Source organism: Podarcis bocagei, assembly GCF_964188305.1.
Source record: "Podarcis bocagei genome assembly, chromosome: 3".
Lineage (NCBI taxonomy): Eukaryota > Metazoa > Chordata > Lepidosauria > Squamata > Lacertidae > Podarcis > Podarcis bocagei.
Window position 1 is genome coordinate 6,488,632 of NC_138127.1, and position 13,601 is coordinate 6,502,232.

The following is a 13,601-nucleotide window of genomic DNA, read 5'->3' on the forward strand; positions in this document are numbered from 1 at the left end:
CCTCCAATTCTTTATTCCATTTGTTTCTTAGAGTCTGCATATCAAATTGATTTATTGATACCAAATATCTATAAAAAGTAGTCACCAGCTTTTTAGTCTCAAAGGGTTTAAACCAATTGTTCTATTATCTCTGGTGTCTTAGACCCTTTGAAAGCTGTTGGTCAAAACAGGGTTATTAACAAATGTTGCAACTGCAAATATTTCCATTGGGCCACCTCCTAAGTGGCATTTATCTTTATAACACAGCAAATCTATAGAATTGATCTTCCTCATCTATCAATTGATCCAGAGTCATAATTCCTGCATCCATCCAATCCTTCCATACTACAGTTTTCAGTAAAGTCTATCCTGAAACAGTATTGAAATCAGGATTGTATATAAGTGTCCTGATAGCACCATGAGCACAGATAATCATTAATGCACAATTAAAAGGCTGTCTGAAGGAGTTATCAGATAATTATCACTCCTTCCATCATTTTGGGGTTATATATCCAGCACCACTTAGCACACATGCCGTTCACTGTCAAGAGTTGAAAAGGGTGGATTTTTCCTTCACTTTCAATATGTTTTATGAGTGAAATAGGAATTCTATTTTATGAGTGAAATAGGAATTCACATTAGTGATTGTACATATGGGAACCAGACAGTGGTAATTACTCCAGATGCTTAACATGGAATACAACACTTTGGGTGGTCCTGGACAAGATAAAGCAACTAACAAATTTAAATTGTAATAATAATAATAATCCAATGAAAACTGTACGAAAGAAATCCTAATTTAACGCACTTAATCAGCAACTTTAGAAACCCTTTTGGAAATTGCTTATACAGTGGTACCTCGGTTTTCGAACGTAATCCGTTCCGGAAGACCATTCGATTTCCGAAACGTTTGAAAACCTAAAACTCAATATGGAAAACTCAGTATGGAAGCCACATGTCATGTTTGACTTCTGAGACGTGTTCGAAAACAGAAGTATTTATTTCCGGGTTTACGGCATTCGAAAACCGAAACATTCGTCAATGGAGATGTTTGAAAACCGAGGTACCACTGTACTTTATTTTTCTCCTGAGAGGATCTCCAGCAAAGTTGGCTAACCTGTGGCCCTTCAGATTTTGTAATACCCCCAACTCCCATCAGCTCTAGTCAGATATGCCCTATGGTTTGAAGTAGTGGAAATTGTAGTCAGACAATGCCTGAAGAGCTACAAGTTCCCTGTTCCTAGTTTAAAGAAAGGTTACATGCTTGATAAGGTTGATCTCTTAGTTGTTTATTTAGGTGCCTGTTACAAGTTTAATATTAATTAAAACACTGCATTGTAGGGTGTTACTGGTCACATCTGATACTGTTTTCTCATTGACTAAAAAAGCCCCCCCCCCCCATGCTAGATGTAATTTCATTACAGAATTATAAAATTCAGAGTTATCTCCAGGGTAACACTATTGAAACATCATGGAGACTTTTCTTCTTGACAATGGTTATTGACACTGTAGACTAAATTTCCAAACAACGGGCCTTTAAGTGCATGCAGGTTTTACCTGAGGTACAGAATGGAGAAATGTCAGCTTTTCACACACGCAGAGCGTACTGTTATTTTAGGCAAGTATAATTTTCATCAAGTTTCATACGGTCAGCTGATTACAATTGATTTAGGAATGCCTTCCCTTCCAGTTTGAAATGTCTCACATATTCCAATGAGAATGTGAGGCATGTAACAGTTTAAAAATGTAAGTAAATTACAACAATGACCATAGAACTAAATACGCAAAATGTAATCTAAAAGCCTCACAGCTGCTGCATACATTGAGTAGTTCGTGAGCCTTCAATATGCTAGATACTGTCGCTCAGCTACTTTGTCAAATGGTATCTGCTAAACTTAATGTGCCCTCTTCTACAGCTAGTTGTTAATGAGAAGAGAACTTAACCACAAGCCTGTGTTTGGAGAACATGCTGAGCCACACCCTGGTTTAACTCAGTGTGGTGTAGGAACAGAAATGACCATGGAGGAGCTAAGCAGCTGCAAGGTCCTCCCTGGGATATTGGCATACAAAACAGACCGTTGTATACTGGCTCATCAGTATCCAAATGTTTATTCTTAAATAAGTCTAGGGGGCTAATGAGACAGAACTTTGCAGAAACCATGTTGGTTCTGCTTCAGCAGGACTTGTTCTTCTGTATGCTTGGTAATTCTATCTTCAATAATGCTTTCCACCAGTTTTGCTGGAACAGATAATAACAAGTCTGCAATTTCCTGGATCGTTTTTAGTAAAGTTGTCCAATTGGCCACTTTCCAACCCTCAGAACCTGACAGAACCTGTCATTGGGGGGGCAGGATGTTGTTGATGACTGTGATCAACATAGCTATTTCACCTCTTTGGTGTCCCTCAGCTGGTCTCCACTCTGTTTTGTTTCTTGCTGCGTCTCCCCAGTAGCCATATATATCTGGGGCACCTCATTTTACCACTGTTTCTCTCTTCTCTCTGCTGTGAGATGCTGTTGCTCCCCACCAATTTCAAATATGCAAGGAGCAGGCATGTGTGTTGTAGATGATACCACAATTCAGCAAGACTTACTCCCAGTTAAGGGCGGTTAGGATTGCAGCCTTAATTGTGAACAGAATGGCTTTCTTTTGTAGTTCCTTTTTCATACTACAAAACAAAACAATGTTATAAGTAGTCCAAAAGACAGCGGAAGTGCAAATTACCAGAGTGGTAGAGCAAGAGATTCTTAATCTCAGGGTTCCAGTAGTAGATAGGTAGCCGTGTTGGTCTGCCATAGTCAAAAAATAAAAAAATTCCTTCCAGTAGCACCTTAAAGACCAACTAAGTTAGTTCTTGGTATGAGCTTTCGTGGTATCTGAAGAAGTGTGCATGCACACGAAAGCTCATACCAAGAACTAACTTAGTTGGTCTTTAAGGTGCTACTGGAAGGAATTTTTTTATTTTTTAATCTCAGGGTTGTGGGTTCATGCCTCACCTTGGGCAAAAGATTCCTACACTGCAGTTGGTTGGACTAGATGACTCTTGTGGTCCCTCTATACAGCCTGTCCCCTTATTGACTCTTCTCACATATATACACACATATATGTACACTCACTCACACACTGTCATGGTTCCATAGTGTGGTGAACGTCACCATTCTTATTTTAAGGATCTTAGTTCAGATATTTAGATGCAATATATAAACAAGAGAGGTGTGCATTCGTCTTTAAGAGCCACCAAGAGCTGCTTTGCTTCTGCAGAAGTCTCAGGATTATTATGTAATCTGAGGCAGATGTAATTAGGTTTCATTCTGCTTCTTCCCCCATCTTTCCTCAATAGTGGCTTCAGTTCTGGAACAGATATTTTGCTCAGTCCAAGATTTAAAAAAAAGAAAGAAAAAGTGTCAGGGAGCATATTGTAGTTCTGAAACACCTGCCAGATGTCTTCTACCTCCAGGCTGCAACTCCACTCATTCCATCTTCCTGTTTCTTGTGCACGTTTTGAGCATCTCTCTAGAGGCAAGCCATTATCTCTGTCTGTTTCTCTCTCTCTGTCTCTCAGGTAGCAACATTTTCTCTCTCTCCCTTCCCAAGAAGCTCAGTTTAAGCTGCCACGTCTATCTTTTCAGTAACATCTCTGTGTGTAGTACATCAAGAGTTCTATTTAGAGTGCGTGTTTTTTCAGTAATTTACAAAAGCAATTTAAAATGGTTTCTTAATTTTAGAGCAGCAGGCACAGTTTGGTTAAATCTGAGCAAGAAAATCATGTATGGAAGGTCTGTGGTTAAAAAAAACAAACCGTATCATAATTGAATGTGGGAATAGTGGACAATTAGTTATTCAAAAAATTACTGTGGTTACTGTTATATGTTATTAGTACACTGATATGTACATATAAGCACGTAACAGTATATAATAGTGCATTTGACGTATTTTTATTTGCTCCTGTTTTTATTCTGGCTGGTTGCATGCTACATTGCAGATACTAAGCTCGGGTAAATTAAAAATGTTCTCTAGGGTCTTGAGAAAAATTAGACTTGTATGCAAAGGCTATTTTTAATTTCACCAAATTGCTTCTTATAATCCCAACATCCAGTATATTCCCTACTGAAAGTATATGCCATATCTTAAGGAGAAAAAAAATATAAAGTGTGGACAGAAGTTAGCAGATGGGGTCATAAACGGACAGATATAATTTCACGTGATGAAGAAGGGAAAATAGGTTGTTGTTGTTTTACTGCTGGGGGCTTCTTGTGCAGGGGATGATTTCGACTTTGAGATTTATAAATTGACTTAACTACCTGGGAAAGAGGATATCACAGGAACTATCCTTTTCTTGGCTTCCCTTACCCCCCTGCTGCATCCCAGGCAGTTTTGTTTCATATTAGCAGGACAGGGGAGGCTTCCAATTCACCATCTGATTGGGCTTTATGGGACCAGTTCCAGCTCTTGTGGCCTGAGGATGTGGACAGTGTGCTTGTAGCTGTCCAGCCAACCCCATGGCACATCACGGCTGATTCGAGGTACTGAAAAAAGGCTGGTTGGGTGTCTCATTGCAGGGTTAAGTGATACCTGCCAGCTTTGAGAAGATGGTAGTGTGTCCACGTCTGGGAAAAACCACTCTGGATCCAGAGTGCTTACTGGGAACAAAACCTGCTTACTGGGTCAACGAGCAGTGGTGGTCACCCAGCAAACAGAAGTTGTGGCCAATTTGATTCCAAGACATTGTTTTGTCATTATTACTCCTCTCCTAGAGTCTAACCCCAACGGACCCTGTCACATGGCATCTGGAACTGCAGATTTCTAATTTCTAATATCTCTTTGGGGTTATGGTAGGTAGCCGTGTTGGTCTGATGCAGTCAAAATATATAAACATATATTTAAAATGTCCAGTAGCACCTTAGAGACCAACTAAGTTTGTTTTTGGTATAAGCTTTCATGTGCATGCACACCTCTTCAGATACCTCTGGGGGGAGGGCATCTATTTCCTCAAACTACAGTAACTATAATATGTTGTTTTTATTGCATATTTAGCTGTTGTTTTCCATTGAATTGTTTTATTGCAGGCCATATTAAAATGTGCTAAAATGTGAATTGGTTGATGTGTTAAATTGGTAGATGTGTTAAAAAAAATAAAAATAAAACTAATGTAAGGCAATCAGGATTGCATATTCAGTCATCTGTCATGGATACTTTGGAATAGATTACCATCGGGGCCTCTTCCAACTCTACAATTCTGTGATTCTATCTTGGTATTGTATTGTATTCTTGACAATATAAAAATACTTTGAATAAACAAATATTAACAGGGGCTAACTTGTCAGCTTGGTTCTATTCCAACATCAAGAAGTCATTGTTCTCACCTGCTTGACATAGCTACTGCATTTTTTTAAGTGCCCAAACTGAGCTCCATTTTAGGAGTCGGCAAACCTAGTTTGTCTTGCTTGGTATGTGTATTGCTGTGTCTGTAACCTGGGCAACAACCGAAGGGAACTAGTCAGGCTTCCCCAAAGACATGTCGGGTAGAAATTCTATCTTCGTTATGACTAATGATTCCATATGAGTGCCTGATTCTACTCACTCTTTATTAGCTTTAGGAATCAGCCCATCTTAAAATAAGCTTCCATTAGCTTTTTGTAAAGCCGGCCTCTTACAGTCTCAGCTTATCCCGTATTAATTGATTCATGTCACAAGGGAAAGGTAGACGTCCTTTTCTCAATCTTGAATGGCTTTGAAAATACAGTGGTACCTCTGGATACGAACGGGATCCGTTCCGGAGCCCTGTTCGCATCCAGAAGCGAACACAACCCGTGTCTGCGCGGGTTGTGATTCACCGCTTCTGCGCATGTGCGTGACGTCATTTTTGACAGTCTGCGCATGCGCGAGCGGCGAAACACATAAGTAACGTGTTCCGTTATTTCCGGGTCGCCATGGAGCGCAACCCGAAAGCGCTCAACCTGAAGCAACTTCAAACCGAGATATGACTGTAACTGGGTCTAGCTGCGTTTCCACCCCACCCCCCTTTGACACTTATCCTTCCTAGGACATAACTTCCAGGTCCCACTTATGATGATGATGATGATGATGATATTTTAGCATGTTCAACAATGCAGAAATAATATAACAAGATACAAAAAATATGATTGCTAAGGAGAAAGGGAAATAATAATAGACACATGAGAACAAATCACTCCCAAAATACAGTGTCAACATGTCAGTCACAGGTGTTAAGCTACCTATGTTCAGTAAGATAAGACAGCTTTACAGTGATTGGGCTGGGTAGCATTCTGTTGGCCATTTTCCATCAGAGAAAGTAAAGAGGTGCCAATTGCAAAAAGAAGTTGTAGTTTCAAGTTTAGCCATATTTTCTTATTGCTTTAAGTAGATCAGTTTGCTTTTCTATTACAACAGGGATGACTAACCTCTGGCTTTCCAGATGTTGCTAAACCACCATTCCCTTTATCCCAACCATTTATCACAGCGGCTGGTGCTGATGGGATTTGGAGACCCAACAGCATCTCAAGGCCACCTCTTCATTTAGAAGATGCTACCAGACCTCCATACCATGATGTCAGTAGAGGACTATATTTTTGTACCTCTGTATTAAAATTTCCTATTCCTTTCTGAGATGTGTGTTTTTGTTTAATAGCACACACACACACACAAGCTTGAGAGGTTGTATTTTCAAGCAAGTAGACATTTCACCTTTCCATTTCCCCCCCTTTGAAATGCACACCTGAGTGAGTGTTTCTAGCAAGTTACCTCTTTCATGTGTTCCTCATTTAATTCAAACAAGCATCTGAAACATGAAAGCTAAGTACAGCATAATGCAATTACTTTCTGTGATGTTTGCCGAGTGTTTTATGAAGCCCGTCTCTTTACAGTGGTCAATGAACGTAACATAATTGGATCTAAAAAGGGTGCTACTGTGTTCCAATGTGCACATAATGTTCCCTTTTTATAATGTTCAATAATTAAGACTTCTGAAAATACAAAGCAAGCATTTATATAATCAAGACAAGAGATGAGTAACTATTCCAAAATAGCATTTTGTTTAGTAGCAAAAATAAACCAGGGTGTTGTTTTCTTTAAGCTTTAAAATAGGATAAACTGGAACATTACAAAGGTTGTTCTTTCTCCCAAGTTGTAGCGCCTGGTACTGAACTCCATTATTGGGTATTATGATTTTATTTTAACTTAGTATGTAGCTTCTTTCTGGTTGAATACATACTAGCTTAAGATCCTAATAGGCTAGATATGTGTATTAAAGTTTACTGAGCCATTAAGACCCGGAATATGTGATGCATTCTGTGCAGATGCATGCCTGAAATAAGAGTAAACTTTGGTTCATGCATAGAAAGTCCTTATTTCCTATTTGCCACTCCAGCGAATATCATCTCTGCAGAAATGAGCCCCTGACCAGATCAGAAACCACACACTAATATAGATGTGTTAGGCGTATTTTTGAATAGGAATCCAGCACTTAGTTACATGGTTCTGTGCCTCTTGAAGTTGGTTGGTGTTGTAACTTCAGAAAGCAGACACACCAATTTGGAAAATGAATTTACACAAACACGCAAAATCCACGTTTAATTATTAGAGTGACATTTTTTCAGATGTGTAAACTGAAGCCAAATTCAGATTGTTGGAGACTTTGAGCTGCATCAGTTTTGTATAAAACCATGAGTTGCTAAATGTGGTGTTCTCATAGTTAAAGGCAGAGGTTGGCAACATAAGGCCCAGGGGCCGCAAGCGGCCCATGGGGGTTGTTTAACTGGCCCATGGACCCCCACTGCCCCCTCGGTCGGATCCTGTGCATCGCGCTAAACTGGGGCGGAGCAGAGCGGAGACCGCCTTCCGCGACGCTGGCCAGCTTCCCAATGGCTGCAGGAAGCTCCGTGCCGGAAGTAGAGCGCCGGAAATAGTGTTTGTTTGTTTGTGCGTATATGCACACACGTACACACTCCGCGGCATCTGTGGGACCGTGAACCGGCCCAAGCCACAAAAACTTTGCCGACCCCTGGTTAAAGGTGTATATTTTGAGAAGGGGAAAGGAAGAGGCAGGGTAAGAAAGAATGAGGGCAAACAGATGCAGGGTCTTCTACAGTTCCAGCAGAGAGAAGTTTGCACACTGATTCTGGAGACAGCCAAAGGACACTTATAATGGTCTCATTCGCACATAAGGTTCTGTCAAACCATGGCTTAGCACAAACATGCTGGCTCCCAGGGTCTTTGCTCCTCCCCAGTCTTCCCAGCTCAGTTTGGTGCTTAATGTGTCATCCAAACCCAAGATTGTGGTTGAACTAGGGTTGCCAAATTTCAAGAAGTGAAAATCAGGACACAGACAAATTGAACTTTTTTTTTAAATAGAAAAAACCCAAGTTGTTGGGGTTTGGGGGTTATGTTGCCCCCCCCCCCGGGACATCACTTTCATAGTTTTCCTTAACCATTATATGTAGCCAACAACAAACAAGCTTATGGTTAAGGAGGAGCTTCACTGTGATTGTGGGCTTGGATGACACACTAAACTAAACCTTGGCTTAGCTGCTGCAAAGCATTGACCTAAAAGGAGCAAAGCAATTGGGAGCTTCTCTCTGGGAGCCAGTAGGCTCGTGTGGTCCCAGCAAACCATAGTTCGGCTTATTATTATCATTTGTATATTGTTTATTAATTTATATATTGCTTATATGCCAAAATTACCTAGACATACCATATCACATGAACTAGGCCAGTGTCTGCCTTCTGGCTTAGGAGGAGCAAAACCAACGGAACCAAACCATTCATGTTCACATAGTTCACTGGTAGCTTTACAAAAAGGACTTGGTTGGTTGTTTTTTCATTTCTGAAAGCCTCCTATTTTTGCCCCCTGGCAAATATACAGGGAAGAGCGGGAAAGCCCAGCAGTTATCATGTTGAACATTTAGTTTTGTGTGATTGATACAGAGCTGTCTTTCTGATTATGCCGCCACTTCATGATTTAGTGAACCTTGCCCTTTTCAACACTTTACAGTTTCTTTTAACAGCTTTAGCTTTAAAATATTTCCATTATAAGCACTTTTGCAGCCAACTCCTATAGTGTGGTTCTGCTTTATTGGTTCAGTTTTAGGGATTGTTGAACATTAAATACTAAGACCTCTTTTACAGTGATTTGTCGCAATCCACTTTTCAAGAAAATCCAAATGCGATGGGCTTGGGGCTTTGTTCATTTTGGTTTTCACATTTTGGAATGGAACCAAGCAGAACTTGTTTGTCTGAACATATATTCAAGCTTCAAAATGTAATTTAATGGGAAGCATGAAATTAAGGGTTGCATCCAACTAACTTCTGCTCAGAATGGACTTATTGAAATTAATGGTGCTAGTTTAGCCATGTTTATTAAATTCAAAGTTTACTCTGAGCATGACTAGTGTTGGACACAACCTAAATGGCAAAACATGATGTATGATGGCAAAACATGAAGTCCCCAGTACAGTGGTGCCTCGCAAGACGAAAATAATCCGTTCCGCGAGTCTCTTCGTCTAGCGGTTTTTTTGTCTTGTGAAGCAACCCTATTAGCGGCTTAGCGGATTAGCACTATTAGCGGTTTAGCGGCTATTAAAGGCTTAGCGGCTTAGCGGCTAAAAGGCGCTTAGCGGCTTAGAAAAAGGGGGGGAAGCGAAAAAAATCGCAAGACTTGCAAGACGTTTTCGTCTTGCGAAGCAAGCCCATAGGGAAATTCGTCTTGCGAAGCGCATCGAAAAACGGAAAAGCCTTTCGTCTAGCGGGTTTTTCGTCTTGCGAGGCATTCGCCTTGCGGGGCACCACTGTAAATCAATAATTAGATATGAAGCATATGGACTTCTGTGTCAGACCAGTATCAGAAACATTACACCAGCATTGTCAAAATTCTGTAGCGAATTGTAGGCTGACAAGTTGTGGCAAGTGTTTAGATTTTTTTTACTGTTGCAATTGTGGTTGTGTTGTTTATAAATATTAATCATTCCATAAAGTAAAACATTGTAATTGTTTTGCCACTGTATCTAAGTCTGGCTAAATGCAATATGAATTTATATATATATATATAAAAAACTATTACAAAAACATGTGAAAAGTTATACAGATGCCATTTATATTACCCTAAAGGGGGTGTAAATATGTACTATTTTTTTTGGCAAAGGGTGTTTAAGGAGATAACAGAAATCACTGGGTTAAAGCTAACCAAAAGTCCAGAGGTAGCATTATTTTCAATTTATGATAGGGTGGAAGGTTCACAGGCTATGAAGGACTTGCTCACAAATTTAATGAAAGTGGCACAAATTATTATAGCTAGGAAGTAGAAGGACCAAGCAGACTATAAAATGGAAGAATGGAAATAAAGGGGTGTAGGATATAGCTATTAATGATAAATTAACATGTGCCATTAAGGTAAGACAGGGAATATGCAGGAGAAATGATTTTGAGGAGATATGGAGGGTGTTTGTAGAATTTGTACTGTTAAAACATAAAGAGGTCAAACCATCGCAAGAGGTGTTGAAAGTTTGGGAGGTTGGATAGTTACAATGGAATGGTCTCTGTGGTGGGGTGCACATTTTTATTATTATTTAATTTATGATTTTTTTAAAAGTACTGTGATACTGAAAAACAACAACATATATATAATTAGTCTAAATACGCAATCTATTGTCTTGTTCCCTGACAGACGCCTTGCATTTCAAAGACAGAGAATCAGCCACAAGGATTAGCAACCAGCGTCAGGTGGGGACAGACACCCATCAATCAGTCTACCCCCTGGGACACAGACGAACCCCCATCCAAACAGATGAGGGAGACTGAAAACCCAGGTATTCTTTCAGCCTTATTTGTAATTCTGTTGGGTGGGTGGGTGGAGGGATTGTTCAAAGCAAATTCAATATGCTTTCTCCAATTACCTCTCTAAATAAGACTTTATCACGAGTCCTTTTTTCATGCTACAGCTGGCTTTTCTTTCTAGTTGTAAAGACCCCCTCAGGTTACTCCTATGTCAGGGTTAATATAAATGTATTAAGATGCCTGCAAGTTCATTAAAGCGTTTTCTTTTCCCTTCTCCACCAGGGTAGAAAACAAACAAACAAACAAACAAACAAACACACAAAAAACTCGCCACTGCATAATATGTTAAGAACTCCTTTTATGTCCAGAGCCACCTGAAATGATTTCCAGCTTCCAGACACATATCATACAATGTGCAGCTATGCCAGACGCCTAATTACAATCTCTTTGTAGTGGCTGCAACACGGTTATTATACGCGCCAAGTGTTTGTCAGGGAGCCATGAAAACACGTTGGGGAAAGAGGATAATTTTCTTGGAAGCATATACTTAAGCTACACAAAGCTGCAAAGCGCATAACATTGTAAACATTCTGTATTGCTAGCTGATCGCTATTTTCAACATTTGCACTCTCCTGCCATGTCATAGTCCTTCCAGGCACTTGCCAGTTTGGAGTGGTTCCAGATTCCTCCCCCCACTTCCTTTGGGGTTGCAGGAGGGACGTGCTCAACAGGGGAAATTGAATACAGTGGTACCTCGGGTTAAGTACTTAATTCATTCCGGAGGTCTGTTCTTAACCTGAAGCACCACTTTAGCTAATGGGGCCTCCCGCTGCTGCCGCGCCACTGGAGCACGATTTCTGTTCTCACCCTGAAGCAAAGTTCTTAACCCGAGGTACTATTTCTGGGTTAGCGGACTCTGTAGCCTGAAACGTATGTAACCTGAAGTGTATGTAACCCGAGGTACCACTGTATTAGCAGCATTGTACAGAGAGAGTATTGGGCCTTCCTGTTCCCAAAATTGTTCTTATTGCTAGCTTTCCTTTTTCCAGGTACAGCTCCATGGGTTACAACAGTTGCAGCAGGTAGCCAGCCAACTCTTATCACTCATTCTTATGGGATGACTCAACCTCCGACCTTCAGCCCAGCTGTGAACGTCCAAGCCCCTGTCATTGGAGTTACACCCTCACTCCCTCCTCACGTTACCCCCCAGCTTCCATTAATGCCAGCTCATTACCAGCTTCAGCAGCAGCCTTCACAGCCTCTGAGTAACATGGTTGTGAACATGCAAAGCCAGCCTCTGTACACTAACAGCCAGCCCATTACAATGTCTTCTATGACCGGGGTTGGTCAGGTGACTCACCCGGGCCACAGTGCAGTAGGGAATGGTCATATGACTTGTCCTATCCTGCCTCCACCACCACCTGCTTTGCCTTCAGCCGCCCTACCTAATAGCGTTCCGGCTACCAATGGGCAGGCTGCTCCTCAGCTTCCTCCTAACCAGACGGGCAGTCAGGACAGCACAAATGGCGTGCAGATGCTACGGACGGTTGGTGTGGGAAAGTACGAGTTTACGGATCCTTGGCATCCAAAAGGTAAGTTAGCCCAGAATTCCTCATGCTTTCCATGCTTTGTACTTTGCACTTTGGGATATAACATGAGTTCGACCAAACTGTGGGAGACAGTGGAAGACAGGAGTGCCTGGCGTGCTCTGGTCCATGGGGTCATGAAGAGTTGGACCCGACTAAACGACAACTTTGGGATTATGTGTACTTTGGGGACGTAATGTGTCAACGATGTTCAAGTTCTGCCAAAAACCCTACATAAGAGGCGGCCTTGCCAGTTAAGAGTGTCCACAGTGCTGGTGTTCCTCTGACAGTATTCCAGCACCAGTTTCCTGTCTTGTGTTCTGTGGCAGCTTTTCATAAAGATGACAAATGGCTTCCTCTGAGAAGTCGGGGAAAACTATGCACTGGTTTCAGCACTGAATGACACTTTCTAGGGTACCTCAAACAAGCAAAGATACACATCTCAAAGTGCATGAGACAGCTGTCGCTCGTTGCCTTAGAGTCCTCCCCCCCTTGTGAGGAACACTTACGTACAAACCACCCCACTGTCTTTCTAGGTTAAGTTGTGGCTTTTGAATCAGTTATATGACACTTGATAATTTCCTCCTATTCAGCGTGGTGTGTGTGTGTGGACTGGGCTAACGTTCTAGTTGGCTTTGCACACTGGGTAGGGTTAGCCAACCCAACAAGAGCCTCTAAGGTGCTACTTCAGAGTGTGTTGATTGAAATTGACCTGTGATCTGGTATTAACTCTCCAAGAGACTATCAGGCCAGGAGCAGTAGTTATTTGATCCATAGAACCGAATGCATTTGATCCATGCTGGGAAATTAGGATGGCAGGAAATCTGCACTAGAAAATCCCGAAGGGGTTCTGCATGCTTCCTGAACGCACACTTCTATTTCCCTCATATTGACTTCACAGCCCACCCCTCAGATCTGCCCTGGGGACCAAAAAAGAAAAAAGGGGGGAAAGTGAGAATTGTGTGGGTTGTTGTATAGTGCTTTGCATATACCTTGCTGACAGTCCACTATGTGAACATTAAGTGTGACATTGCATGGTAAGTTTCTTTTAGTTTACAGCATTCCCTTGTTATGTTCTCTGGGCAACTCTCAGTCTGATAAGAACACAGTGGCTCTTGCTGACCATGTCATTGAAAATGCATTTGCTTTCTGAGGGCAGGTTAGGCTTGTGGGATGATGCTACATTATTTAAAACAAAAAAACAGAGCAGCTCACATCACCTGTTACATGCAGCCGTATCCGCAGGGAC

At 41.3% G+C, this 13,601-nt stretch overlaps 1 protein-coding gene across 1 annotated transcript in view; it reads left to right on the plus strand.

Annotated features, from left to right (window-relative positions):
- Nucleotides 1-13,601, plus strand: part of KLHL29 (kelch like family member 29) — a 431,347-nt gene that overhangs the window by 243,349 nt on the left and 174,397 nt on the right. The window contains exons 4-5 of the mRNA XM_081189071.1: nucleotides 10,657-10,798; nucleotides 11,816-12,358. Of these exons, the coding sequence (XP_081045197.1) occupies nucleotides 10,657-10,798; nucleotides 11,816-12,358 (685 nt within the window). The remainder of the gene's footprint in view (nucleotides 1-10,656; nucleotides 10,799-11,815; nucleotides 12,359-13,601) is intronic.